Below are 26,678 nucleotides of genomic sequence, written 5' to 3' on the forward strand. Positions count from 1 at the left end.
AATACATATGTTTATGTAATGATACATGTCCTAAACAATAATTGGGCACACTATCATTTTAGAAGAATCCACATGAGATGTGGCAACAGTTTTCCCTTTTCTGTGTCCTAAACTTGAATTACCCTCAGCAATGAATCAATATAATATGATGAAATATGGATACATGTATCCCAGGCAGAGAGCGTGAGGAGGTAAGTACAGAGTGATTCAGCTAACCAGAATCAGTTGTTTTAGTGTTAAATGTACCCCGAAAAGACTTGAGGGGACAATCATTATTAGTGGGGCCCAAGCATAGGAAGGCCTCCTTGCTCAGTGCAGGCTCAATAAAACACTCAGTGTGATCATTTTGATGTCAATTCACAGTTGTCATAAGGTGTTCCTCCTCTTGTTTTCTTAGAAGAGAAACATACCTTGTTACCCAGGGTACGAATGTGTGGGCACTTAGCCAATGAGCATTTTTTTTATATTTTATTTAGAGACAAGGTCTTGCTGAGTTGCTTAGGGTCTCTACAAGTTGCTGAGCCTTGCTTTGAACTTGAATTTTGACACATCATATATAGATGTAGTATAACTTCTCATTCTTCTGGTTGCACATGGTGTAGAGTTACACCAATCCTGCCATCATATATGTACAGAGGGTAATAGTGTCTGCTTTGTGCTACTCTCAGTCCTACCCCTGTGCACCCTCCCCTCCCCCCACTCCCCTCTGTCTAACAAACAGTACCTCTATTCTTCCCCAGCCCACCCTCTGTGCCTTACTCTGAGTTAGCATCTGCACATCAGTGAAAATATTTGGCCTTTGATTTTTGGAACTGGCTTATTTTGTGCACAATGATGTTCTCCATTTCCATCTAGCAAAGACTGTCACTTTATTTTTTATTAACTGAGGAATATTCCATTGTGTGTGTGTGCGTGTGTATCCATTTTCTTTCTTTATTCATCTGTTAATGGAACCTAGATTTATTCCTTTTTTTAAATGCCATTGATTCAATAATAGATAATTTTAATAATACTCAATAATTGTCTCACATTTTGTTAAATCTTCATGACTTTAATAATTGTTGTGTAAAAGCAAAATAAAGATTTATACATAGATTTTTAAATTTGAAAAAAAGAAAACTGTATACCACAAGTTGATCTAAAAGTTCTGTATAGTCGCCTCACTTGGATAGAAATTGAGACGCTCCCAGTGTTCCACATACATTTGTGGAAAAAAAAAAAAAAACTGTGAACCACTCTTTAAAATGCATGAGAAAACTCTGTGGTTTAATGATGAACCAAATGAAATTCCATCCTTTTTTAAGATTGGGAGTCATCTTGTGAAAAAGTTAAGAAAAGTTCATTTCTGTTTTGCTAAAAAATACTATGATTTCTATTTGGTCTGACAACCTGTTTAAACTTGTTTGAAATTCCTGCCTGGGCATTGAACTCACCTATGCCTGGCTGTTTTTGACAAGGTAACAACCCTCCCTAAAACCCCAGGAGAACCTCATAAATTCTGATGTTGGAATCTTAATTTACTCCCTACCTTGAAATATTAAGCCAGTAGATTATTAACCTACTATCTGCTGCCCTATTATGCTTGCAAGAATTCTATTAGCTGTAAATTCCCAAGGCACTCCTCCACCATTGTAACTTTTGGAGCAATAAAACCTTTCACCTGAAGAGCTGGGGTGCTGATCTGTAGCCTAGCTTTGTGACAGACAGCCTCTGGTGGACAGCTTTTGTGTACACAATACAAGCTTGCTTTAGTTTGATTTAAAATGGAGTTGGTGATCTTTTCATTGCATCGTGGTTCAACATTAACACAGTGACATCAATGTTCACTAAAAAACTACACTGATCAAGCCATGGAGCTGTAGCATGAAAACAGATTCCTACAAACTAATGGAAAGATTTGAAGATTTGATGATGAACACATTTGTGAGTAATTCATTTTAGCAATCAGATTGAAACCATCAATGAGGAAAGAAGTATTTTCTAAAATGTTTCTAGGAAAGTTAAATGTTCATCTGCAATAGGGTGAACCTGGAGCCCCAGCACCAGTCGCACATTAAACACACAGTCATCTTTGTGAATAAAAGTTTGCCATCTCTAGGAATTAGAGAAATAGAAGTTAAAACTACACTGAGATTCTATCTCACTCCAGTCAGGATGACAATTATCAGGAACACAAGTAAATATAAATAAGAATGTGGAGGAAAAGCCAAACTCATAAATTGTTGGTCAGACTGAAAATTGGTGCAAGGACTCTGCAAAGCAGTAGGGAGATTCCTTAGAAAACTTGGAATGGAACTACCATTTTTCCCAGTTATCCCACTCCTCAGCTTATACATCCCAAAATTAAAATCAGCATAGTTCAGTGATGCAGGCACATCAATGTTTATAACAGCTGAATTGACAATACCATTGACAATGGAATCAGCCTAGATGCCCTTGAACAGAATAATGGAGAATGAACACACACACACACACACACACATTAGAATATTAATCAGCTGTAAATAAGAATAAAATATGGCCTTGACTGGTGAATGAATGAGGGTGGAGTCTATCATGCAAAGTGAAATAAGCCAATCCTCAAAAACCAAAGGCTGAATGTTTCTACTTACATGTGGATGCTGACACACAACCAGGAAAGGTGGGGTCACAAAAAATAGAAGTCTATTGCTTTACACTAAAGGAAAAGAAGGGAAAGTAGAAGGGGAATAGTGAATAAAGCAGACTTAATGGGTCATCAGTTTCCTATGTTTCTTTATGAATACACGACCAAGGTAACTCCACATCATGTTCATCCACAAGACTGGGATCCTACTTAGAATAAGTTATAGTCTATTTATGCATAAAGGGTCAAAATACACTCTAGTGTCATGTGTATCAAAAGAGAACAAATTTAAAAAGTGAAAAAAGACACACTCGTGGAGCATTCAGAAATGAAAGTACTGAATACACTAGAATTCTCAGGGCAAAAATGAGAGGAAATTTTGATGCTCTTGAAAGAGAAAAACATGCCTTAGAAATTGCATCAAACCAAATCAAGAAAAAAAATATGAATAGTCTGTCTTTCTTTCTTTCTTTCTTTCTTTCTTTCTTTCTTTCTTTCTTTCTTTCTTTTCTTTTCTTTCTTTCTTTCTTTCTTTCTTTCTTTCTTTCTTTCTTTCTTTCTTTCTTTCTTTCAGATTAAACAAAGGGGCATTTAAGCACTAAGCCACATCTCCTGCTATTCTTTATATTTTATTCAAAGACAGGGTGTCACAGTGTTGCTCAGGCCTCAATAAGTTGCTGAGGCTGCCTTTGAACTCACAGTCTTCCTGGTCCAGCCTCCTGAGCCACTGGAAATATGGGCATGTACCACCTCACCAGTAAGAACAGAAATTTTTTTGAAAGAGAGAGACAAAGAGAGAATTTTTTAAATATTTATTTTTTAGATATCGGTGGACACAACATGTTTGTTTGTATGTGGTGCTGAGGATCGAACCTGGGCCACACGCATGCCAGGCGAGCACTCTACCACTTGAGCCACATCCTCAGCACCAGAACAGAAAATTTGACATAAAGAATACCTCCTCCAATTTTTAAAAGAACATGAGAATACTTTTTATATTTAACCATCCCAAAATGTATGTGTACATCAAAATATAATTAATACATAATTATAGTTATTATAATTATACATACAATTTTTGTGTGAAAAAAATTTAATTTTTTAAATTTCTTTAATTAGTTGTATATGACATTAGAGTGCATATATGCACTTTGATATATCATAGTTGAATGGGATATCATTTCTCATTTTTCTGAGTGTACATGTTGCAGAATCATATTAGTCATCTAGTCAAATATGTAAATACAGTAATGATGTCTGTTTCATTCTACTACTATCTTTCCTATCCCCACATCCCTCTCCCATTCCTCCCATCACTTCCCTCAACCTAATCTAAGGTAAAGCTATTCTGCCCTAGTGCCCCATCCCTCCTGAATTAGCATCTGCATATTACAGAAAACATTCCTCTTTGGTTTTGTGGGGTTGGCTTATTTCACTTAGCACGATATTCTCCAACTCCAATCATTTACTAGAAAATGCCATAATTTTAGTCTACTTTAAACCTGACTGATATTCTCTTGATTATATATACCACATTTTCTTTATCCGTTCATCTTTGGAGGGGCACTTAGCTTGTTCCATAGTCTAGCCGTTGCAAATTGACCTGCTATAAACATTGTTGTGGCTACTAAGAAGGTCATACAAGTGAAAATATTTTTTAAAAACACAAGTTGCTGAGCAGGAGAAAACATTTCACGTTACATATTTAATTATTTCCTAGTATCCAGACTATAAAAGGAACTCTAGTGACTCCATAATAAAATGATTGACAAATTAAAAAATGAATTCTGAATTGTGAACCCCTCAAATATTTCTGCTACTTTTTATGGTGTTTCCTGAGAATAATTTTCAAAATGCTAATTGTTAATTTTTGCAAATTGACTGACATCTAGGAAGGCCACACCCAAGGGCAGAGCAAGAGAAGGAAACACAAAAAGTCATATCCCAAACAGGGCAAGGGATAATATCACAAAGGAACAGGTGAGCATAGCTCGGCCCACAGGGATGTAGGAAGGCTCGCCTATGCAAGAGGACACAATCACATGACTCCAAAGATTGGGAATATCATCTGGGTTACATAGGCAACCAGATCACAGAGTGAACAAAAATGATGCCACACCAATCAGAAGGGGCGACAGAGTCAAATGCTAGTTTGGCCTCACACACACTGGGTCTCACTGAGTCTGGCTCCAGGGGAACTGAGCTAACTGGGCTGTGCAAAATAACCACACAAGAGACAGAAATACCTTTTTCTTTGGGATGCTGTGAGAGGCCCTCTGAACGAGAGAGAGAGAGAGAGAGAGAGAGAGAGAGAGAGAGAGAGAGATCGCACAAGAATGAGCTGAACCATTTTATTGAGGAGAAGTCATTCAAATGAGGCAAGGAGTCAGGTTTCAGGGGCCTGAGTCTAGCTTCCTGATGTCTGTGTCAGCAGGTTGACTGACATCCAGGAAGGACACATCTAAGGGAAGAGGAAGAGAAGGGGACACACAAAAGGCATCTCCATGGAACATTCTATCCCAAATAGGGCAAGAGGTAATACTACAAAGGAACACATGAGCATAGCTTCACCCATGGGGATATAGGAAGGCACACTCATGCACGAGGACACTGTCACACGACCCTAAAGATTGGTCATCCTTTGGGTTACATATGCAACCAGATCACAGGGTGACCAATGATGATGCCACACCAATCAGTAGGAGAGACAGACACAATCACATGGTAGTTTGGCCTCCCACAGACGAGGTCTCACCAAGTCTGGCTGTGTTATTTTATCTCCCCTGTTTTTCTGATGTTATCCACATGCTCTGTGCAAACAAGCAGCACCTCTGAATCCTGGGGAATCAGGGTTCCCATATCTGCTCCTTGCTCAGGTGACACAGTCTGAGGCTAACATGAATGCTTAGAGCAGGGCAGTCATGTGATCCCTCAGGAGCCAGGCAGGGGGCGCCCTTCCCACACACTTCCCACTCCTCCTGCAGGATTTCTTAATGCAGGAGGAATGATGGAGTCTGACTCTCATTTATGCTTCCACTGCAAGTGAGGTTATAGAACAACTCCAAAGCTCTAGAGGACACATTTTAGTATCATGTCCAACTACAGCATCAACTAGTTATGAAAATTAAAGGTTTCCCTGGCTCATGAGAATGAGAGGATCTGGAAAAGGGCTGTCAGGGATGAGGGATGGGGACATGTGCCCTTTTCATAACCTTCCTGGGATCCCAGGAAGAGGCTACCATTTGCAGTAATCCTCTGTCTGATCATATAAGAAGCAAAGGTAAGGCCTAGTGGCTATTTTTTAAAGTTCAGAATTCTGGTAGGAGAGGGGAAGGAAGATAGATGCATTACATCCGGTAGGGGCGCAATCGACTGAAGATACTAGGTGAGTGTAACAAGGACATATGTCTCGTTACATATGCCTTGGACATATGTCCCTCTGACTTTGAATCTCCAAGTATCATGGTGGAGTAGGGCAGGTGGGACACAAGATGGGGGGAGGAGTGACGGGAAAGTTTTAGTTGATTGAGAAAGGCATCCATAGAACAGCTCAAAGGGGCTAAGGCCTGAGGGGGATCTAGGAGTTGCCCAAATTTGGGTGAGGGCCAATGGCAAAAGATTGGGCCAGGACAGTCTGTGTTCAATAGCAAGCTTAGTGAGATGATCTTTGAGAATGCCATTAGGCCTCTCAACATTACCCGAGGATTGGGGTCAGTGGGCGATGTGGGGCCTCCAAGTGTGCCGCAGTCCAGCTACAGCAAAATAACGGGGGGGGGGGGGGGGGTGTAACGAACAACTTGTGTACATTGATACAGCAGGAGTAGGAGCCGTTTATTGTAGGACCGGAGGATTATTTATACATTCCACACAGCTTATCTTAATTAACATAAACTCTATACAGCAGTCAACCCATAAGGAATCTCCGCACTAAATGGCTCGCTGGCGTTACTTCAAAAACCACTCTGGCAAAATGCCAGGTGCCATCCAGACTTGTTTACAGACTCTAACATTTGCCAGGCACCATACTGACTTGTTTATAGACCTTAACACAAGTGCTGTTAAGGCCTTTGGAAACTATTAAACAATCCAAGAAGTGAAGGCTGGACCGTTGTCTGACTGGATGGAGGCAGGAAGTTCAAACCTAGGAATGATCTGCTTAATGAGGATGGAGGCGACAGTGTCAGCAGTTTCCGGAGGTAGGGAAGGCTTCTGTCCAACTGTAAGAGAGTGCTATCCCCAACTTACAAACAGTTAAATCCTGTGTCAAGGCCTGACCAAAGTGGTAGGGACTGTCCCTGAAGCCTTGGGGTAGGTCTGTCCATGTCAGCTGTTGAAACCTAAAGAATGTAAGGTCTTCCCATGTGAAGGCAAAGAGGTAATATGAGTCAGGATGCAAAGGCACTGTAAAAAAGTCAGCTTTAAGGTCCAGGACAGTAAAGTGAATTGTCAAAGGGGGATATGAGAAAGAAAAGCATGAGGGTTGGAAACCGAGTGGATGGAAATAACTGCCTCATTAATTAGGCGGAGTTCCTGGACTAAGGCTCCGGAGGGTTTGTGCACCAGCAGTATGGGGGTGTTGCATGGGGAGTCAGTAGGAATAAGGAGTCCCTGGGCCAGCAACCAGTGTATAATGGGTTTAAGTCCCTCCCTATGGGTTTTGGAGATAGGAAATTGGGAACACAAGGATGTTTAGTTTGGTGTTTCAGCTGGGTATGGGCTGGCTTGTGTTGGGAGGCAATAACCAGCATGGAGATGTCTCAGACCTAGGGATCAGGGGGCAATGGCACAGTAGGTACTGTCAGGTCATTAGAGAGGGTAAGAGTTAAAGGCCAAAGGAGATGGGTGGTAGTATTCTTGGGGTGTAATGGGAGGGTGGCTCCTAATAATTGGAGAACATCTCTGCCTAGGAGAGGAACTGACAGGATGGAATGACCAGAATAATGAGTGAATGGGTATCCCTCCAGGGCACAGGCCAGCTTTACAGTTCTGTTTGGGGATAATGGTTTGTTATCAATCCCCATAACTGATACATGGGAAGGAAACAGAGGCCTAGAATGGGCAGGCAAGAGAGAATAGGTAGCCCCCATGTCCACAAGGAAGGCTATGGACTTACCCGCTGCCTGGAGCATTACCCTGGGCTCAGAGAGGGCTGAGGGGGTCTTTGAATCTGGGCTTCTTCAGTCTTCTGCAAACACCAAAAGTTCAGGAGAGTGGACTGCCTGACTGGTCATACCTCCTGCGTAGAGGTGCCAAGGAAGGATCAGCCAAAAACAGTCAATCTTCCAATGTCTTGTCTGCTTACAGGTGGGTCATGGCCTGGAAGGAGGCCATGGGTTTGGGCATTGGGGAGCCCAGTGACCTTCACATCCATATTTGAGGCAAGCCTCTGGTGGAGAGGAATGCTGGTTCCCCTCTGAAACTTGCTGGAGATGTAGGCCTCAGGGCTGCTATTAAGGCCTGAGTTTGGGGTGTTACCTGCTTTTCTGCAATGGAGCCTGCTTTAAAAGCCATTTTCACCAGATCTCAGGTAGGGGTCTGAGAGTCCTCCGCAGCTCATCTGAGCTTTTTCTAATATCATGAGCCGATTGAGTAATGAAATGGGTTGCTAACACTGTAGCCCTGATGGAAGACTCAAGATCTAGCTTAGTATATTTGGTTAGGGCCTCTGTAAGGTGGTTGAGAAATAAGGATGGATTTTCATCAGGGTTTTGGGTAATGTCCTTCAGTTTATCAAAGTTAACTACTTTATTAGAAACTGCTTGCATGCAGTCCCAGTTAGGTTCAGTTATGGGACATGCACTCGGACTATCCCTTCAGCACCAGCTACTTCCCTGACAGAACAAAGGCACTGTGAGTTATCTGATAAAAGGGATCAGTGGGACACTGACAGGAGAAGAGAGGCATGAGTAGGGCGAAGGGAAGGGCTTATCAGTAGAAGAGGTGAGCAGAGTTGGGGGAGGGGGAGAGGCTCAGAGAGATCCCACCCATGAGCAGCAGGCAGGACGGTGGGGGGCTGGGAACTCTTTCTACCCTTTGAGGCGCCGGCAATAGTTAAAAGGTCCCAGAGGAAATTTGGATCTAACGAGCCTTCTGGAGGCCAATGATTGTCATTATCTAGCGGATATGTGGGCCAATCTTGGGTACAGAATCTGATAAGGATTTTGGGCTTGAGATCCGGGGAGAGAGAAATTATCCAAATTCTTAAGGAGACACTTGAGTGGTGAGGCTTCCGGTATAGTCGAGGAGGCACCCATAGTTAGAGAGTGGAGGAAGGTCCAGCAGAGGGAGAAAAAGAATTAATCCGGGCGTAGGAGCTTCCTCGAAGTGTAGAGCAAATGGACGATCACGTGGGTGTCCCCGAAGTGACCAGTCCACTGCGAGTAGGCACAGAGGGCACAGCTCGGTCATCACGGATGAAGTGCAGTCTGTGTGACCCTGTAAGGGACAAGGCCAAGGGTCACCTGGCACCAGGAAAATTTCCCACTGGAAAGAGAAGTTTAAAGAAGGAAGGAAAGAGCAGAGCCCCAGGGAACGCAGCCCCTGGCCGGAAGTTCAGCTCTGGGCTGAACACAGCTCCAGCGGCGTGCAGGGCTCTGCTGGGTGGGGGCGCGCACAGCCCTGGGCCAGGCAGGGCGCACAGCTACCGCAGTGCGCAGCTCTATGGAGGAGGAAGAGACCATGGAGCCCGCTCTGTAAACCCAGAATCCTCACACCTCAAAGGGAAGCGGGCTGCCAGAGGGTCCACTTCGACCAGGGAAGGTCTTAGTGGGGTGTATACCCTCCTCCCTACCGGGCGTCAGGAGCATGGTGGACAATCACGGTCAAGCCTCCTGCTGGGAGTCCTAAGGGAGTTGGCGAGCCGGGGAGGGGGGAACGTACCTAGGCCGGATCAGTGGTGAGGGCAGGCAGCCCGCGCCCAAAAAGACAGACGAGGGCAAAATGTGTTGTTGGTGATGGCGGTGGCGGAGACGGGGCTCGGTTTGTCAAGCACACCATCTCCCAGGTTTTTGGCACACTCTAAGACTGGAAAACACTGCACCACATGACACAGATTACCAGAGAAGTTTCCAATTTATTACAAAAGGCTCTTTGTTTATGTAGGTCTAAGAAGAGGTCGCAGGGCTGAGGTAGATAATAGGTCTCCCATTTATTGGCTTTTCCATATGTCAGTTCCGGAGCCCAAGAAGTTAATTCTAATTGGGGCTAAAGGTTCCCACCAGCAGGGTTTGAACATTGGCACAGGCGGGAATGTTTTGCACCAGTGAAAGAAACAAAGAAAATGAAGAGGGTTGTTAGACGCCATGTTGGTTTTTTTCCCCTGGGGTGCTGTGCCGTTATATGTTTTCCCAACACAAAGGGGGCTTACAGATAACACAACTCTGACAAGCATCACACTAATGGTAGTTTACATTTTGTTGCTGGCCCCAACATCAGAATTTATGAAGACCATTAGAGCCTCACAGAGGGTCGTTGTCTGGCCAGGGAAGGCAAAGATTTGTGAGGCATCACTACAGTTTCAGAGAGGGCTGCTATCTGCCCAGAGAGCCAGGCATGGGTGAGTTCAAGGCACGGGCAGGCATCCCAAGCAGGTTCAGAATTTGCAGTAATTTATACTAACTGAAAAATTATCTTTTTATGGCTTTGTGGCGAGATGGCTCCCAATTTTAAGAAAAGATCAGGTTGGGTCTATCAGCTCCACTGATCAAAGTTTCTTTCCTTCTTTTCATCATGACCTTTTCTGTTTGGTTTTGGGGGTAAACAGCATGGGGTCACCAGAGTCAGAGCACTTTCTAGAACTCCCCTAATAGTGGAATGTAGAACATGGACATTAAGCACAAAGCAGCCATTTTATTTCCAGTGCACATTGCTGCCTTAGAGGATTGACTCCCCTTCCTTATTTTCCCCTGTTATTCTAGGGAGAGAGCACTGGGCCAAATCAACAACACCAATTGCTTCTTTCTTAGCTCAGGCTATCTGCTCAAATGATCAGGGGGCAGAAGGTGAGGAAAATTACAGAAATGATTGTCAAACTGTTATTATTTTTAGATATCACACATGTGTGATATATGTGCCATCTTTAAATATTGTTTCAAAAATTTTGTGACTGTCTTGCTAAGTTGTCTGAGGTCACACCAGCTGATACTATATATGTATATAGGTATCTTTTTCTTTGAGGTTCTGTTGTATATTCCCTGTGGGGCTCGATCTCTGAGCTAGATCTCCAAACTATTTATTTTATTTTCAGATAGGATTTCCCTGTTTGTGAAGCCAGATTTAAAGAGAAGAATCTATGTAGATAGGTTAATGTGGTCCAATAGGAACCATAAAGAAAATGGAGTCTAATCTGAGCCTGGGAAAAGCAGAAAAACACCTGAGAAATTGAAATATTAATGTTCCATTGTTGTAGGGACAAATGAGGCAAGGCACCAAAGATAGCAGGAAACAGTTTTATTTGGCTGCAGCCAGGTTCAGAGGTTACAGCCTTTGCTGTAATCAATCAATCCCCTGAACCTGACTTCAGGGAGTTTCAGAGTTTTACACCCAGCATGTAAGGGGAGGGGCTCAGGAGTTTACAGAAGTTCACATAAAAGCAGCTTTTTCTTTCACTGTTCTGGGCAAGTTAACTCTTCAAGGACAACACCTGAGAAGGGGAGAGCTTCTTCTCCCCTTTCTTTCCTCCCCTGCCAGCTGTTACCATGGAGCCCAATTGTAACTTATCTTAGAAATGTAGACATCTCTGTGAAGCCCAGCTCAAGGCCAGAGACCTCCTTTGCACATTTCTTCAGAGTACTGTACTGGATGGCTTTGTGATGACTAGTAAGGGGGTGTCCAGCACCTGGAGTGCTGGTATCTTCTCTGCCAGTGGCCAAGTAAACAGGGTGACATGAAAATAGGAAGTTTATCTACAATGGACTCTTTTGGTGACAGTCCTAAAATCAACCATGGGGAAGAGGGCTTTTCTGTGGAGAAAGGGGGTGGCACTTCACCATGACCCTGGGCAGGTGCTAAATAAGGGTTAATGAAGTAGCTCCCAGTAAAACAGGGAGAGGCTAATCAAACCCCCCTAGGCTGTTCCTGCCCTGGTTTCTGCTCCCTGCCCCACCAGTCCACCAGTTTCCCACCCTTTGTTCTTTCACTTGCAGCCCCCATCACATGCACAATAAAGAGAAACAAAGGACAGGAAAGTGGGAGGACAAAAGACGACCTTAGATATAAAAGAGAGAAGACTTCTCTTTTCCAAGGATTTCTCCTTTGGAGTCCCCTTCTTCCTGGGGGGTGGGGGTGAATCTTTTCTGCTCCCCCTTATTTAAGCCTTCCACTTTCCACTCTCCAAGTGCTTCTCTGTGTTATACTTCAGCATTTGGGGAAGCAAGGACCCGTCACAGTAAACACGGTTAACACTGTAGATCCTGACCTGAACCTTGGGCTCCTCCTGCCTCAGACTCCCCAAGTAATTTTTTTAATTGTTTGTTTCTGTAGTGAGGGTAACACCCAGTGCATCACCCATGCTGGGAAAGCAGTCTCCCAGAGCCATAGCTCAATCCCATCCTTACCAAGTTCCAAGCAAAGGCTTCTAACTTGGGATATTTTTCCAACCCAGCAAAGACACTCCACCTGAAAAGGACTGGGACCAAGGATCTGTCACTCTAGGGAATCTTAGGAAGTGATTGGATAATATTAGCTGTCAGTTATAAGGCAGAGGTGTTCCTGGAGGAGGCCCATTAGTGTTTCTGGGGTGGAACTGTCCAATCAGATTCGTGAACAGAGGGGAAGGGCGGGCTTTGGAAATCTCGCGGGCTTTTCTTCCTCACCAACTCCGCTCTTCCTTCCTGGCCCCATGTGCTCTGCCCTAAAGGCCTAGGTGATTCTGAGCATCCATGTCCCGGAGATCTCTGGTGCTCAGGGGTTCCTCAAGAGAACACCGGTCCCCAAGGAAGATAAAAATGGTGAGTATGTGACGAGGGCTGAAGGTACATGGTCAGCACCTGCCTTGGGGCCCCGCAAACCAGTGAGCTGCAGAGCCTGGCAGAGTCACCTCTGGAGGTTGCCCTGGGTCTCTACCCTGGTCCTGGGGGTTGGGCTGGATGGTAGAAACTTGAAGTCACCTCCCTGGCGACTGACCCAAAGCCTCTATCCCCTGGTCCCGCCCGGTGAGCTGTTTGTTTGGTGCCTGAAATTGGTGCAGAGGGTGCGGCCTAGTCCTCCATGGTGTTTGTCTCTGGGCTTCTGCTCCCTGGGCCTGAGGGGTGGGCTGGTCCCTGAGGTCAGCTCAGAGCAGGAGGCCCAATTCTCCCTGGAAGGTGGCCCTGGGCTCCATGCTGTGGCTTCCATTGTTGAATGGGCTGCTCAGGTCTCCAGCTTCGCCTCCCCTCCCCTCCCTGCTGGTGGCCCGCCCCCACTCTTCCAAATGTGTAGGAAGCAGGATCGCAAATCCACTTTCCTTTTCCCTGTTCAGAGTCTCTGAAGGCTGCTGTAGGTCCTTCATTTGCAGTTGCCTGCTGCGTTCTAAAACGCCATCTTCCTCTCCACTTCTCATCACTCTCAAATATATGTTCTTCCTGTGTTTCAAATGAACACAGTCTACTCATTTTCACTTTTCCTTTAGTGAAGTATTGCAAGGAATGTTTTGTTTTTCTCTTGGGGATCAAAACTAGAGAAGCTTTATCAGTGACATCCTCAGGAAACCCCCACCACCCCTGTTTTAAAGAGATCATATACCACTTGTTTTGGACACAGTCCTCCAGTTTATGATCATCCTGCCTCAGCTTCCTGAGTCCCTGGGATTACAGGCCTGTGCCACTATCTCTGACAAGCATAACACTTATTTTTTCTGTTTCTGAATATCATTCTTGTGGGGAAAGTATAGTCACTTGACACATCTTGTGTTCTGGTAAAATAGCTGCTTTAAATGAAATAAGGCAGTGGGTTATTGATACGAGGGATATTGAATCTTTACCTACATCCTCAGCTCTTTTTTGTTTGTTTGTTTATTTTTGGCAGAAGTTATTTATTTTACTTGGCTCTTATTATACATGACAGTAAAATGCATTTTGACGCATCATATGCAAATAGAGTGTAACTTCCCCTTTTTCTGGTTGTACCTAATGTCCATTCACATGGGTCATGTAGTCAAATAGGATAATAATGTCTGATTTATTCTCTTGTCGTTCATCTCCAGCCCTTTTAAAATTTATTTTCAGACAGGATCTGGCTATGTTGTCTAGGCTCGCCTGGAACTTCTGATCCTCCTGTCTCAGCTTCTCAAGCTGTTGGAATTAAAGGCACTGGCCACCATACCTGAGGAAAATAGTTTAACTGTCTCTCTCAACAAAATGGTCCAGTGTTTGCAAGTTGTCTAATTTGTGTCAAGCACGTTTAAGATAATCTTGAAGTCCCAATGCATTATTGACGATGACAATTTTAAATCTGTTAGTAGGTTTTCAGTCCTCTTTGCTGTTTTCTTTAATTTTATTGTGTAATTTACACTTTTATTTCTTTCTTTTTATGTGTCAATGAGGATTTAACCCAGTTTTTCCCAAGCACTAGGCAAGCACTCTTCCACTGAGCCACATCAACATTCCCTGTCCTATGTATTCTTAGCCTTATGTCAGTTTATCAGTGATGCTTATGTTCATGAAGAACTTGATTTTGCGTACTGTGGATTTCCTGATTGTGGTTTCATCAACACCTTCTCTGTTACCTTTCTGTGGTTAATTTAGGTTTACCTTGCTCTTCTTTTTCTGGTTTTTTGAAGTGACAGTTTCAATAATTATTTTAGCTCCTTTTCTGAAATGTGTGTTGGATGACTTAGATACCAATACAGCACCACCTCTGGTATTCTCAATGAATTTCCTGTGATGGAATTTTACATTTTTTTCCTTCAAAATGGTCACATTTTCTCTTGAGTCACCACTTTGTCCTGTGTCTGTAAACAGAGAACCATTGCACATGAAGCCCAACATTGATCAAAATGTCCTTGAGCAGAACATTTGTGTGTGTGTCATAACTGTACATTATGGTAGTGAACCAGCTGCTTTTAAAAAGAGTTTGACAGGGCTGGGGATGTGGCTCAAGTGGTAGCACGCTTGCCTGGCATGCGTGCGGCCCGGGTTCGATCCTCAGCACCACATACCAACAAAGATGTTGTGTCCTCCTATAACTAAAAAATAAATATTAAAAATTCTCTCTCTCTCTCTCCTCTCTCACTCTCTTTTAAAAAAAAAGAGTTTGACAATCATTGAACATGCCTTGTTGCTATGAGACTTAGAAATGTAGTGCCTTCTGTTTATTAAGAAGATTGTTTTGAGAGTTATAAAATTTTGTAAGGCTGTTGTTTGGACAAGGTGACATTTTTGGGTCATTGAGTTATTTCTAAGACATGTGTCATCTTTCACTTCCCTCATTCGGGTTTCACAGTAACCACAGGAAATTATAAAATTGTTGTGTTTATTAATAAATAAATTAAATTAATCAAATAGAGAACTCATGTTTTGGCCATTTAATAGTAAGCTAGTTAACTGAATTTGTTCTAGAACAACTTCTAGTTGTTCTCAGTGTAATCACACAGGATGAGCTCAATCTTCAGCTAATGCATTGTGACACCCTGTGTGAATGTTTGTCTAAATGTTGTCTGTGAAGGGATCTTTTTAGTGACCCCATGCCCACAGGGTGTGCATAGGGGCTGGTTCTAGGCATTTCTTTAAGTATGGAACAATAGACTTGCAGAGGAAACAAGACATCAGTGAATACCATGTTGTCTATATTAACTTTGTAGGTACAGAGAGCCACTGTAATTGGCAAAATCTCTTAGTTTCATGATTCCTGCAATTTCCTACTCATCACCTTTGTTTTCTAAACATAAGTACTATCAAAAGTGCTTATATTAGCTCTGTACCCCACAGGACGTTTCTAGGACATGTAATAGAGGTGCAACCAATAAAGAAGTTAGAAGTAATCTGTGAGCCTTTCTTACTTCCTGTGAACTCACCAAAGAAAGGGTATAAATCACTATGATGTTTGCCTTTTGAGTAGCCAATATCTAGTGTTGGAATGGCTGTAAGACGTTGAGCACAGTAAAGATTTGATGGACCAAACCCTGGAATTAATCGAGAGGCCAGGGAATCATGTGAACATCATGCATGTTGAGTATAGATTTCTCATGCTGTCAATCTCTCCTGGCCTCCACTACACATTTGGTGGGATATTTTAGATCTCAGTGACCTTTGAGGATGTGGCTGTGAACTTCACCCAGGAGGAGTGGGCTTTGCTGGATCCTTCCCAGAAGAACCTTTACAGAGATGTCATGCTGGAAGTCCTCAGAAACCTGGCTTGTTTAGGTAATAATGATGTTTTCAAAATTAATCAAATAGACAATTCATATTTATTTTGGTCATTTATGTAGAAGGTGAAAAGGGAATCAGTTGGTGAATTATTGCAGCATAAATGGCATGTATCATTTGGCAAAGCTTTTATAGCTCCTAAATATTCATAAAGCTTGTTCTGTTCTCTCATTTTAGGAAACAAGTGGGAAGACAAGATCACTGAAGTTCAGATTGAAAACTCTGGGAGCAATGTAAGGTAACTGTACTCACAAGAGGAGTCCATGTGGGGTTCTGAGAACTGTCATTTAATTTTTAAAGCAAACCCACAAAAGAAGTATGCATAATTTGAGAAGTATTTATTCTTATACTGTTTTTTTACCAGAAATATAAACTTAGCTGTAACAGATATTCAGTCTTTTCAAAGTATTTGACATCCAAAAAATACTATGAAATTGCATATGTGAATATCACTATTTGGATAATAGAAATAGAGAAGCTGTGATGTAAAGGATTTTTTCCTTTCAATCTCCTTATGTTTAGGCAAGTTGAACAAGTCAGAAAACCTAGCCTTTACCTGATGTTGGTAGTAATGTAAAGTAGTATAAATAAGTAGAAAATTGAGAATGAATCAAGCATTCATATTGAGCTGGTTACTTCTTCTTCAAAGAAGTCATATGGTAAACTTCACAGGCACAAATTAGTGTGGGGAAACCTTCAAATCGATTCCAATTCTTAACTGAGCAAGAAAAATTTTAATAGAGTAAATCCATATGACTTCATTATGTGTGCAAAAGACTTCATATGACCTTCATTCCTTTAGGCAGATCACATCTCACTCTGGACACCAACACTACAACCATGAGGAATGTGAAGAGAAGCCATGTGAATTGAAACAATATAGGAAATCTCTGGTTTCTCTCAAATGTGTTCACACACAAATGTTAATACAAACGGTAGATGGATCTTATGAAAGTACAGTATGTGAGAAAGTCATCAATTGTTCCAATGGCATTGAAAGACATGAAGAAACTCATACTTGGGGGCAACCCGATGAATGTCAACAAAGTGTTGAAGCCTCTTCTTATCCCACTGGTGTTCAAAGACACATGAGAACACACAGTGGAGGTAAACATTTTCAATGTGAGGTATGTGGGAAAGCCTTTCATTTCTCCTCTTTATTTAGAAGACATGAAGGAACTCATTCTGGAGAGAAACTCCATGAATGTAAACAAGGTGTTCATACCTGTATTTCACACACAAGTCTTCAAAGGCACAGGATCACACACACAGGGAATGCACATTTCAAATGTAAGATATGTGGGAAAGACTTTGAGTATCCCAGTTTACTTAGAATACATCAGAGAATGCATACTGGGGAAAAGCCCTATGCATGTAAGCAGTGTGGCAAATCCTTTTCTACATCCAGGAACCTTCACTCACATGAAAAATCTCATACTGGAGAGAAGTCCTATGAATGTAAGCAGTGTGGCAATGCCTTTGCTACATCCCATCAGCTTAATAAACATGGAAGAATACATACCAGAGAAAAGCCCTATGAATGTCAACAATGTGGAAAAGCCTTCACTACTGCCTCTTACCTTCAGATACATGAACGAACTCATACTGGAGAGAAGCCATATGAATGTAAGCAGTGTGGAAAAGCCTTCACTCGGTCCTCTAACCTTTACTCACATGAAAAAACTCATACTGGAGAGAAGCCCTATGCATGTAAGCAGTGTAGCAAAGCCTTTGCTACATCCAGTTACCTTCGCAGACATGGAAAAACACATACTGGAGCTAAGCCTTATGAATGTAAGCAGTGTGGAAAAGCCTTCACTCGGTCCTCTAATCTTTACTCACATGAAAAAACTCATACTGGAGAGAATCCCTATGATTGTAAGCAGTGTGGCAAAGTCTTTGCTACATCCAGTTACCTTCGCAGACATGGAAGAACACATACTGGATCTAAGCCCTATGAATGTAAGCAGTGTTGCAAAGCCTTTGCTACATCCAGTTCCCTTCAGTCACATAAAAAAACTCATACTGAGGAGAAGCCATATAAATGTAAGCAGTGTGGAAAAGCCTTCACTACTGCCTCTTTCGTTAAGATACATGAACGAACTCATACTGGAGAGAAGCCCTATGAATGTAAGCAGTGTGGAAAAGCCTTCACTTGGTCCTCTAACCTTCACTCACATGAAAAAACTCATACTGGAGAGAAGCCCTATGATTGTAAGCAGTGTGGCAAAGCATTTGCTATTTCCAGTGACCTTCACAAACATGGAATAATACATACTGGAGAGAAGCCCTATGCATGTAAGCAGTGTGGCAAAGCCTTTTCTAGATCCAGTTACCTTAAGATTCATGGAAGAATGCACACTGGAGAGAAGCCCTATGAATGTAAGCAGTGTGGCAAAGCCTTTGCTACATTCCCTCAGCTTCACAGACATTTAAGAATACATACCAGAAAAAATACCTATGAATGTCAACAATGAGGAAAAGCTTTTGCCTCATCCTGTCTGCTTCACACACATGAAAGAACAGATATGTGGCTGGGGATGTGGCTCAAGCAGTAGCGTGCTCGCCTGGCTTGCGTGTGGGCGGGGTTCGATCCTCAGCACCACATACAAAGATGTTGTGTCTGCCGAAAACTAGAGAATAAATATTAAAATTCTCTCTCTCTCTCTCTCTCTCTCTCTCAAAAAAAAAAAAAAAGAACAGATACTTCAGAGAAATTGTATGCATGAAAACAATTGGTAGACTTTTCTGTTTTTACAGTTTCACTCCTATACATGTAGAACGTTATTGGAGAAAAATCCTTTTAATGTAAAATCTGGTAAATCAATGTTTCATGTCATCCTCAAAGACAAGAAAAAGCTCACACTGCTGAAAATGTGTGTGTGTGTCTGTGTGTGTGTGTGAGAGAGAGAGAGAGACTGGGGATTATGTCTGGTTGTGCTCATTCCAGTTACTTTTAATTTTGAGACAGGGACTTGCTAAATTTCTTAGGGTCTTCCTAAGTTGCTGAGGCTAGCCTCCAACATGTATCCTTCAGAATTCACCTTTCAAGTTTCAGGAATTAAAGGCAAACACCACCACATCCAACTGAATATCTCTTTAAATGTAAAAAATATCACAAATCATTCCATTTTCCCTGTTGTCTTCAAAGCCATTTTAATCACATTGGAGAAAAAAACAGTCTGTGGGGGAGTTTCTACATCCTGTCAGCTTCCCATCCAGCCCTTTTTCATTTTCATATATGAAAACCCTCACGGAAAGAAGCCCTGTGAGTGTGAGAATGTGGGAAATCTTCTAGTTTTCTCAGTATTTTACTAAGGAATGGGAAGATTCTTTTGGAATAAAAGGTATAAATCTTATGCAAGTAAGAAATATAAAGGGTTCAGATGTCCTAGTTTTGTTCAGTTGTATGAAAGGACGCATACTGTAGAAAATACTGAGGATAAGCCATGTGGGGCAGTATTCAGCTTTCAGAATTTTCCTCAAAGTTGTAGAGAATTCACAAATGGGAAGATCATTTTACTCTCTTTAAAAATTGTAGTAAGACTTTCAACTTTCCAGGTCCCTTTGAACAGCATTTAAGAAATCACACTAGAGAAAAGCCCTGTATATAGAAATGTGGTAGGATCTTTGTTTGTTTCAGATCCATTTGAACTTGTTCAGACTTGAGGAAATTTTCATTTTATTTCATTTTATTTATTACTTTTGAGAAAACAACTGTAGGTGTGTGCCTTCATTTCTTTTTTTATCTATTCAGAGGTAACAAAAATGCACCCTGGGATGGAGAGGAACATTGCATCAGCATGAAGATTTGAAAGCAACATGTTTTATGGGTCTAATCTCTCTTATTGTTAGATTCCATTTTCCTGTATTTTAAGTATTTTGTGTCTAATGTTTTATTACTTATTGTATATGTTAGTTTAGGCCTCTCCAGTCCAGCCTTTGGTAGATTGGTGAAATGTTTCTTCTGAACTTCTTTCCTCTCTTTCTTTGTTCACATTTCACCCAGGAGTGTTCCACCATTGAGTTTCTCCACAGTCTTTTTAATTGTTATTTTTTGAGATGGGGAGAGGCTGGGAGCTGGGACCATAGGGATGTGTCTATTTACCCTGTAGCTGGCCTATTTCTATTCCCTGATTGCTTATTGATCTGTTGATGACCCTGGGACCCCACTCTTGTCACTTGTGCTTGTTCTAAGTCTCATGAATTGTGCTGTATGTAGGCACATTAAAAAGCATTAGGATATCATGTCATTTGTGTATATTACTTGGAGAGGCACTTTCTCAAAACATTTTGCCCTATGCTTGAGTTGCTTTCTCTTTTCTTTACCCAGTTATGGGGACACAATCCTGCCTTGTGCATGCTACGCAGGCATTCTAGCACTGAGTACTCCTGTAGCTAAGTTGGTGAGTTTGCTGGTGCTGTGTGTGTGGACCCCACTGATTACCATATCAGCAGATGCAGCTCTGCAGGTGTTTCCTCCACAATTTTAGATGGTCTCTTCCTTCTTAAAGGTCTTTTATACCAGTGTATTTTTTTAAAAAAAACTTCATCCAACTTAGCTTTTCTCCCCATGAATAATACTTAGGTGGAATATTCTAGAAAACCTAGGCTTCATTTTTCTCTGTGTTTAGAGTAGCTCACTAGCCCTGGGAAAATTGTGTGCTGATTTTCTTAATACACACCACGTGACCAAAGGCTTCCTAAGAAGCATCACAGTCTGATATCCTAATATAGTTTCCCTCTCTTCTCCACCAAAGAATCTTAAATAAACTTCTTGAGAGACCTTCACCATAATCTTTCAAAAGAATATCAGGAAAAAATTTTGCAAAGATCTCAATGTGGGTTATAACACAGACTTCTGTTTTTGTGTTAAAGCTTAGAAGACCTCTGAACAATGTTACAATTTGTACACAAACACTTTTTGTGAACTAAACAAAACAAAAAACACCTTTATGTATACTCCTACAAAAAATATATAACTGCATCCCTGTCACACTGGGTGTAAATGCAGATCAATGAAATTCCAAGCAGTGATCTAAATTTTTAGGTGATACCCCTTAGAACTCTGCATCTAATAGTCTGCTCCTGGAACATTCCTTGGGTGTCTAGCCTCATGTGCCCTACATCACTGATGGAGCTACAGCCTCCAACCAGGTGATGTTGTGCAGTATATGATGTGGAGAGGGCTGTTTCTGCTCAGGCTAAAGAATTCAATGACCTGTCCTAAGGATTCAAAGCATCCTGTGCAAAACCTCACCCACAACCTATTCAAGAATCATGGATCTTGTGTGATCATTGCTAAGAGTTCCTTACATACTTGTGATCAAATTTTTAAGGTAACCAACATGCCAATGATGGGATGATTGTCACTGCTATCTCCCCTGCTGGCCTTTTGCTGAGTGTCAGTGTTCATTTGGAAAGGAAAGCCAAAAGAGTGTGCTGTGGCACTTCTGCTTTTAATAAATACACCTTATGCCATCCAAGATTACTTTCCACCTACTGAGACAGTGTGGCAATTTCCTAGTTTTACATCTTTGATTTAGTAGAAATATTGCATACTGGTGTATGAGTACTTGATGCAATCTGGACATCTTTGTAAGGAATTCATTTGCCAAAGCAGAAGTTGCAGGCTTGCTCCTGGGCAGTGTGAGGAACTGGAGTGAATGCAACTGTCCTAGGGTGCCAGCATTCTTTGTAGGAATTCAGTCTTGGTGAGTACATGAGTGCAGGAATCAGACTCCTAATAGGGCTACAGAATCTTCTGACAGGATCTGCCTACCCCTTTTGGTTAATAGTGTTGGCATGTGGACTGACATGTGGATGGCCACCTTCTGATGGGTTTGGGTTTTTAGGAGAGTAAGTAGTGGGAATATATAATGATTAAATGACAATTAAAATATTCTGTGTCGTACTGAATACATGATTTGGGGGCCAAACACGATAACAAGTCACCTCTTGGACCTTTAATCACATATTTTCCTTTCATATATGCACTTTGTCACAAACTTTTGTAGTGTGATGCTTATGTGCTACAAAGTGAGATGAATATGGAGAGGTTTATTTAATGGTACAGTGTACTAGAAGTTTTAAAGATTTGCAGCAGTCTTAAATTCCACTCTTGTTAAAATTTTATGAAAGAGTATGAAATCCTCAAAATTCTTGTGAACCCCCCACCCCCGGTTCTGTTTTATACACCTGAAATTCCAGTTGCTCAAGATTCTTAGGCAGGAGGATTTTGCTTTCTTTTCATTTTTTTTTAAAGAGAGAATTTTTATTACTTATTTTTTAGTTTTCAGGGGACACAACATTTTAATTTTTTTTATGTTCTGCTGAGGATCGAATCCAGTGCCCCACGCATGCCAGGTGAGCACACTGCAATTTGAGGCCATGTCCCTAGCCCAATTATTCATTTTTTAAAAATTATTTCTTACTTGTTGGTGGACATTTATTTATTTAATTATATGGTGTCCTAAGAATCAAACCCAGTGCCTCACACATGCTAGGCATGTTCTCAACTACTGAACCACAACCTTAGCCCAAGTGTTGTGATTTGTAAGGTGACTTACCTGGATTACAAAGAGTAAAGAACTCAGTGCGACGCTGTCTCTAAAAAACTAACTCAAATAATAAATTAAAAAGAAGGCTGGGAGGTGTTTCAGTGGTTGTGTCCCCGAGTTCAATTCCCAGTACCTCCAAGAAAAATACATTAGGAACCAAGATTTAATAAACTGTATTATGGATGGATGGGCTTGTCCATTATACTGTTTTCTTCTTTGGATTCTCAGGCATGGTTTACTAATTTAGGAACTCTGTAAAATTTACCAATTCAATAAAAAGCAAGTCTATGATTTAAAAAAAATAATAAGGCAAGGTCCATAAGGGGTAGCATCCTGCACTAGGAACCCTCAGTAATTGGTACTCATCACAAGTGGCCATAATGTCCTTATCATAAAGAGTTTGTGGAAGCTTTTGTTGTGCAGGAGTTTCTGAAGGTGCTAAAAGTGCCTGTGTTTTCAGAGAGTTGGTGGAGGAATTCCATATGGAGGTCTCTGATTTATACATGATGTCATTGGGGAACTCAAGTGAAACTGATAAATGAAGAACACATTGCCACATGGTCCCATGCAGTCTAAGAGGTGTCAGATATTCTTGTCTTTAAGAAGTGTGTCAAGGACCCTTGGAGGTGGAAGTCAGCAATTTAGGATGTGCTCTTGCAAAAACGTGATGCTGTGAGTCTCTGCTCAGGTCACTTGTGAAAAGCTGATGAGTAGTCTGAAAATTTATTTGGTGCTGTTAGTGATAAGGGCAATTTGCATTAGAATGCTATTGAAATAGAGAAAACAGAAAATATTAGCCAAATCTGAGGCCAAAATATATACCAGTTGTTAATTAGATAGGATTAGTAATTTTCATTCTATTTGGTATTGAGCATGAATACTTAGACATGGAGGCACATCAAATTAGCAGCAATGTACCCCAGGCAAAAGTTGAGATAGAGAATATCTGTGTTTCTGTAGTTGGCATTTCATTGATTATATGAGATTACCAGTGACTGTGTTTAAAGATTTCAGAATGCCTAGAAATAATTCTGATTTTTCAATATTTAACAAATTGGGGGTTGGGGGTGAATCTTTTCTGCTCTCCCTTAATTAAGCCTTCCACTTTCCACGTGCTTCCCAGTAAAACAGGGTGATGCTAATCAAACCACCCTAGGCTGTTCCTGCCCTGGTTTCTGCTCCCTGCCCCACCAGTCCACCAGTTTCCCACCCTTGTGCTTCCACCTGCAGCCCCCATCACATGCACAATACAGAGAAATAAAGGACAGGAATGTGGGAGGACAAAAGATGACATTAGATGTAAAAGAGAGAAGACTTCTGTTTTTCAAGGATTTCTCCTTTCCAGTCCCCTTCTTTCTGGGGGTGGAGGTGAATCTTTTCTGCTCTCCCTTAATTGAGCCTTCCACTTTCCACTCTCCACGTGCTTCTCTGTGTTATACTTCAGCATTTGGGGAAGCAAGGACCCATCACAGTAAACACGGTTAACACTGTAGATCCTGACCTGAACCTTGGGCTCCTCCTGCCTCAGACTCCTCAAGTAATTTTTTAAATTGTTGTTTGTTTCTGTGGTGAGGGTAACACCCAGTGCATCACCTATGCTGGGAAAGCAGTCTCCCAGAGCCATAGCTCAATCCCATCCTTACCAAGTTCCAAGCAAAGGCTTCTAACTTGGGATATTTTTCCAACCCAGCAAAGACACTCCACCTGAAAAGGCCTGGGAACAAATATCTGTCACTCTATGGAATCTTAGGAAGTGATTGGATAACATTAGCTGTCAGTTATAAGGCAGAGGTGTTCTTGGAGGAGGCCCATTAGTGTTTCTGGGGTGGAACTGTCCAATCAGATTCATGAACAGAGGGGAAGGGCGGGCTTTGGAAATCTCGCGGGCTTTTCTTCTTCATCAACTCCGCTCTTCCTTCCTGGCCCCATGTGCTCTGCCCTAAATGCTTACGTGATTCTGAGCATCCCGTGTCCCGGAGATCCCTGGTGCTCAGGGGTTCTTCAAGAGAACACTGGTCCCCAAGGAAGATAAAAATGGTGAGTATGTGACGAGGGCTGAAGGTACATGGTCAGCACCTGCCTTGGGGCCCCGCAAACCAGTGAGCTGCAGAGCCTGGCAGAGTCACCTCTGGAGGTTGCCCTGGGTCTCTACCCTGGTCCTGGGGGTTGGGCTGGATGGTAGAAACTTGAAGTCACCTCCTGGCGACTGACGCTAAACTTCTATCCCCTGGTCCCGCTGGGTGAGCTGGGTGTTGGGTGCCTGAAATTGGTGCAGAGGGTGCGGCCTAGTCCTCCAAGGTATTTGTCTCTGGGCTTCTGCCCTCTGGACCTGAGGGGTGGGCTGGTCCCTGTGGTCAGCTCAGAGCATGAGGCCCAATTCTCCCTGGAAGGTGGCCCTGGGCTCCATCCTGTAACCTCCATTGTTGAATGGGCTGCTCAGGTCCCTGGCTTCCCCTCCCCTCCCTGCTGGTGGCCCGCCCCCACTCTTCCAAATGTGTAGGAAGCAGGATCCCAAATCCACTTTCCTTTTCCCTGTTCAGAGTCTCTGAAGGCTGCTGTAGGTCCTTCATTTGCAGTTGCCTGCTGCGTTCTAAAATGCCATCTTCCTCTCCACTTCTCATCACTCTCAAATATATGTTCTTCCTGTGTTTCAAATGAACACAGTCTATTCACTTTCACTTTTCCTTTAGTGAAGTATTGCAAGGAATATTTTCCTTTTATATTGGGGATCAAAACTAGAGAAGGTTTATCAGTTAAATCCTCAGGAACCCCCCCCCCTTTTTAAAAAGCGATCATATACCACTTGTTTTGGACACAGTCCTCCAGTTTATGATCATCCTGCCTCAGCCTCCTGAGTCCCTGGGATTACAGGCATGTGCCACTATCCTTGGCAAGCATAAACTTTTTTTTTTTTTTTAAAGAGAGAGAGAGAGAGAGAATTTTAATATTTATTTATTTATTCTGGTAGACACAACATCTTTGTTTGTATGTGTTGCTGAGGATTGAACCCTGGCCACACGCATGCCATGCGAGCATGCTACCGCTTGAGCCACATCCCTAGCCCATAACCTTTTTTGTTCTATTTATGAATATCATCCTTTAGGGGAAAGAATAGTAACTTGACACATCTTGTGTTCTGGTAAAATAGCTGCTTTAAATGAAATAAGGCATCAATCTCTCAAATCCAATCTCTCAAACTGCTGGGATTATAGTTGTGCCCCCCTGTGCATGCCTGACAAGAACATTTGAAAAGGAAGTTATGCATGAATACATTAACCAAGTGCATTAGTAGGATAATCAGATGGGTGCCTACAGTAAAAAAGTGGAAATTTCTTCTGTAGGTCTGTTATTACATTGTTAGCTTTGGAAGATGGTTGTTATATGTTGGGTAAGGTTAGTAATATATTCTGTGAAGTACATTTGTTTGGAGAATTTTTTGACTAATACAGAAATTAAGGTAATTGGCTTTGAAAGAGCTTTAGAGAGGCCAATATAATTGTTGCCAATGATGCAGAACCCTGTCTTATACCTCATGGTGGTCTAGTTCCCCAAAGTCAGGTGGTCTGAAGGTTCTTTAATATAGAGCAAGTTCATAGAGAACTTCAGTTCACACCTGCCTAAATTCTGTTTTTTGTTGTTGTTTTTGAAGTTGTTGTTGTTTTATATCTTCCTAAGGTGTAGACACCAAATCTGATTTTCTCAGCCAGGTTTTCTTTGGACACCTCAGAGAGTCCTATGTTCTCAGCCACTATCCATTCCTGGGGCTGCCACCATGTGCCCACAGCTGTCCTGTGCCCTGCATGGTTAAAGGAATTTCAGGCCCTGGGTCAGCTCCTCTTAGAGGACAGCCTAAGTTGTGAGGTACAGCCTCTTGGAGGATCAGCTGAGGTCTTGGGGCTAAGGAATGTCCTGGAACAAGCCTCATCTAGACAACTAACTTCTTGGAACCTTGTTTTCCCCAAGCCCTGTTCCCATTCTTTGGAGAAAGTTGAACAGTCAGCCTGTGGATGCTGGTGCTGAGGGGCCAGGTCAGCAGTGACTCCTGCCCTTTCAGTCTCTCACAGTGTGGAGGAGCAAAACCTCTCCCAGAGCATAAGACCACCCACCCCAGTGCAGAGCTGTGCAAACCTGAAAAGCCTCATAGACTGGAATCATGGTCCAGGTTCATGGGAG

The 26,678-nt window shown here is 42.3% G+C and overlaps 1 protein-coding gene across 1 annotated transcript; it reads left to right on the forward strand.

The window, feature by feature from the left end:
- Positions 1 to 17,291: 17,291 nt before the first annotated feature.
- LOC144250730 (uncharacterized) lies at positions 17,292 to 18,422 on the forward strand. Its single transcript, XM_077793679.1, has 2 exons — positions 17,292 to 17,955; positions 18,040 to 18,422. The coding sequence occupies exons 1-2, from the start codon at positions 17,292 to 17,294 to the stop codon at positions 18,420 to 18,422; spliced, it is 1,047 nt and encodes a 348-aa protein (XP_077649805.1).
- The last annotated feature ends 8,256 nt before the right edge of the window (positions 18,423 to 26,678 follow it).

This window comes from Urocitellus parryii, chromosome X (assembly GCF_045843805.1).
Source record: "Urocitellus parryii isolate mUroPar1 chromosome X, mUroPar1.hap1, whole genome shotgun sequence".
Classification (NCBI taxonomy): Eukaryota; Metazoa; Chordata; class Mammalia; order Rodentia; family Sciuridae; genus Urocitellus; species Urocitellus parryii.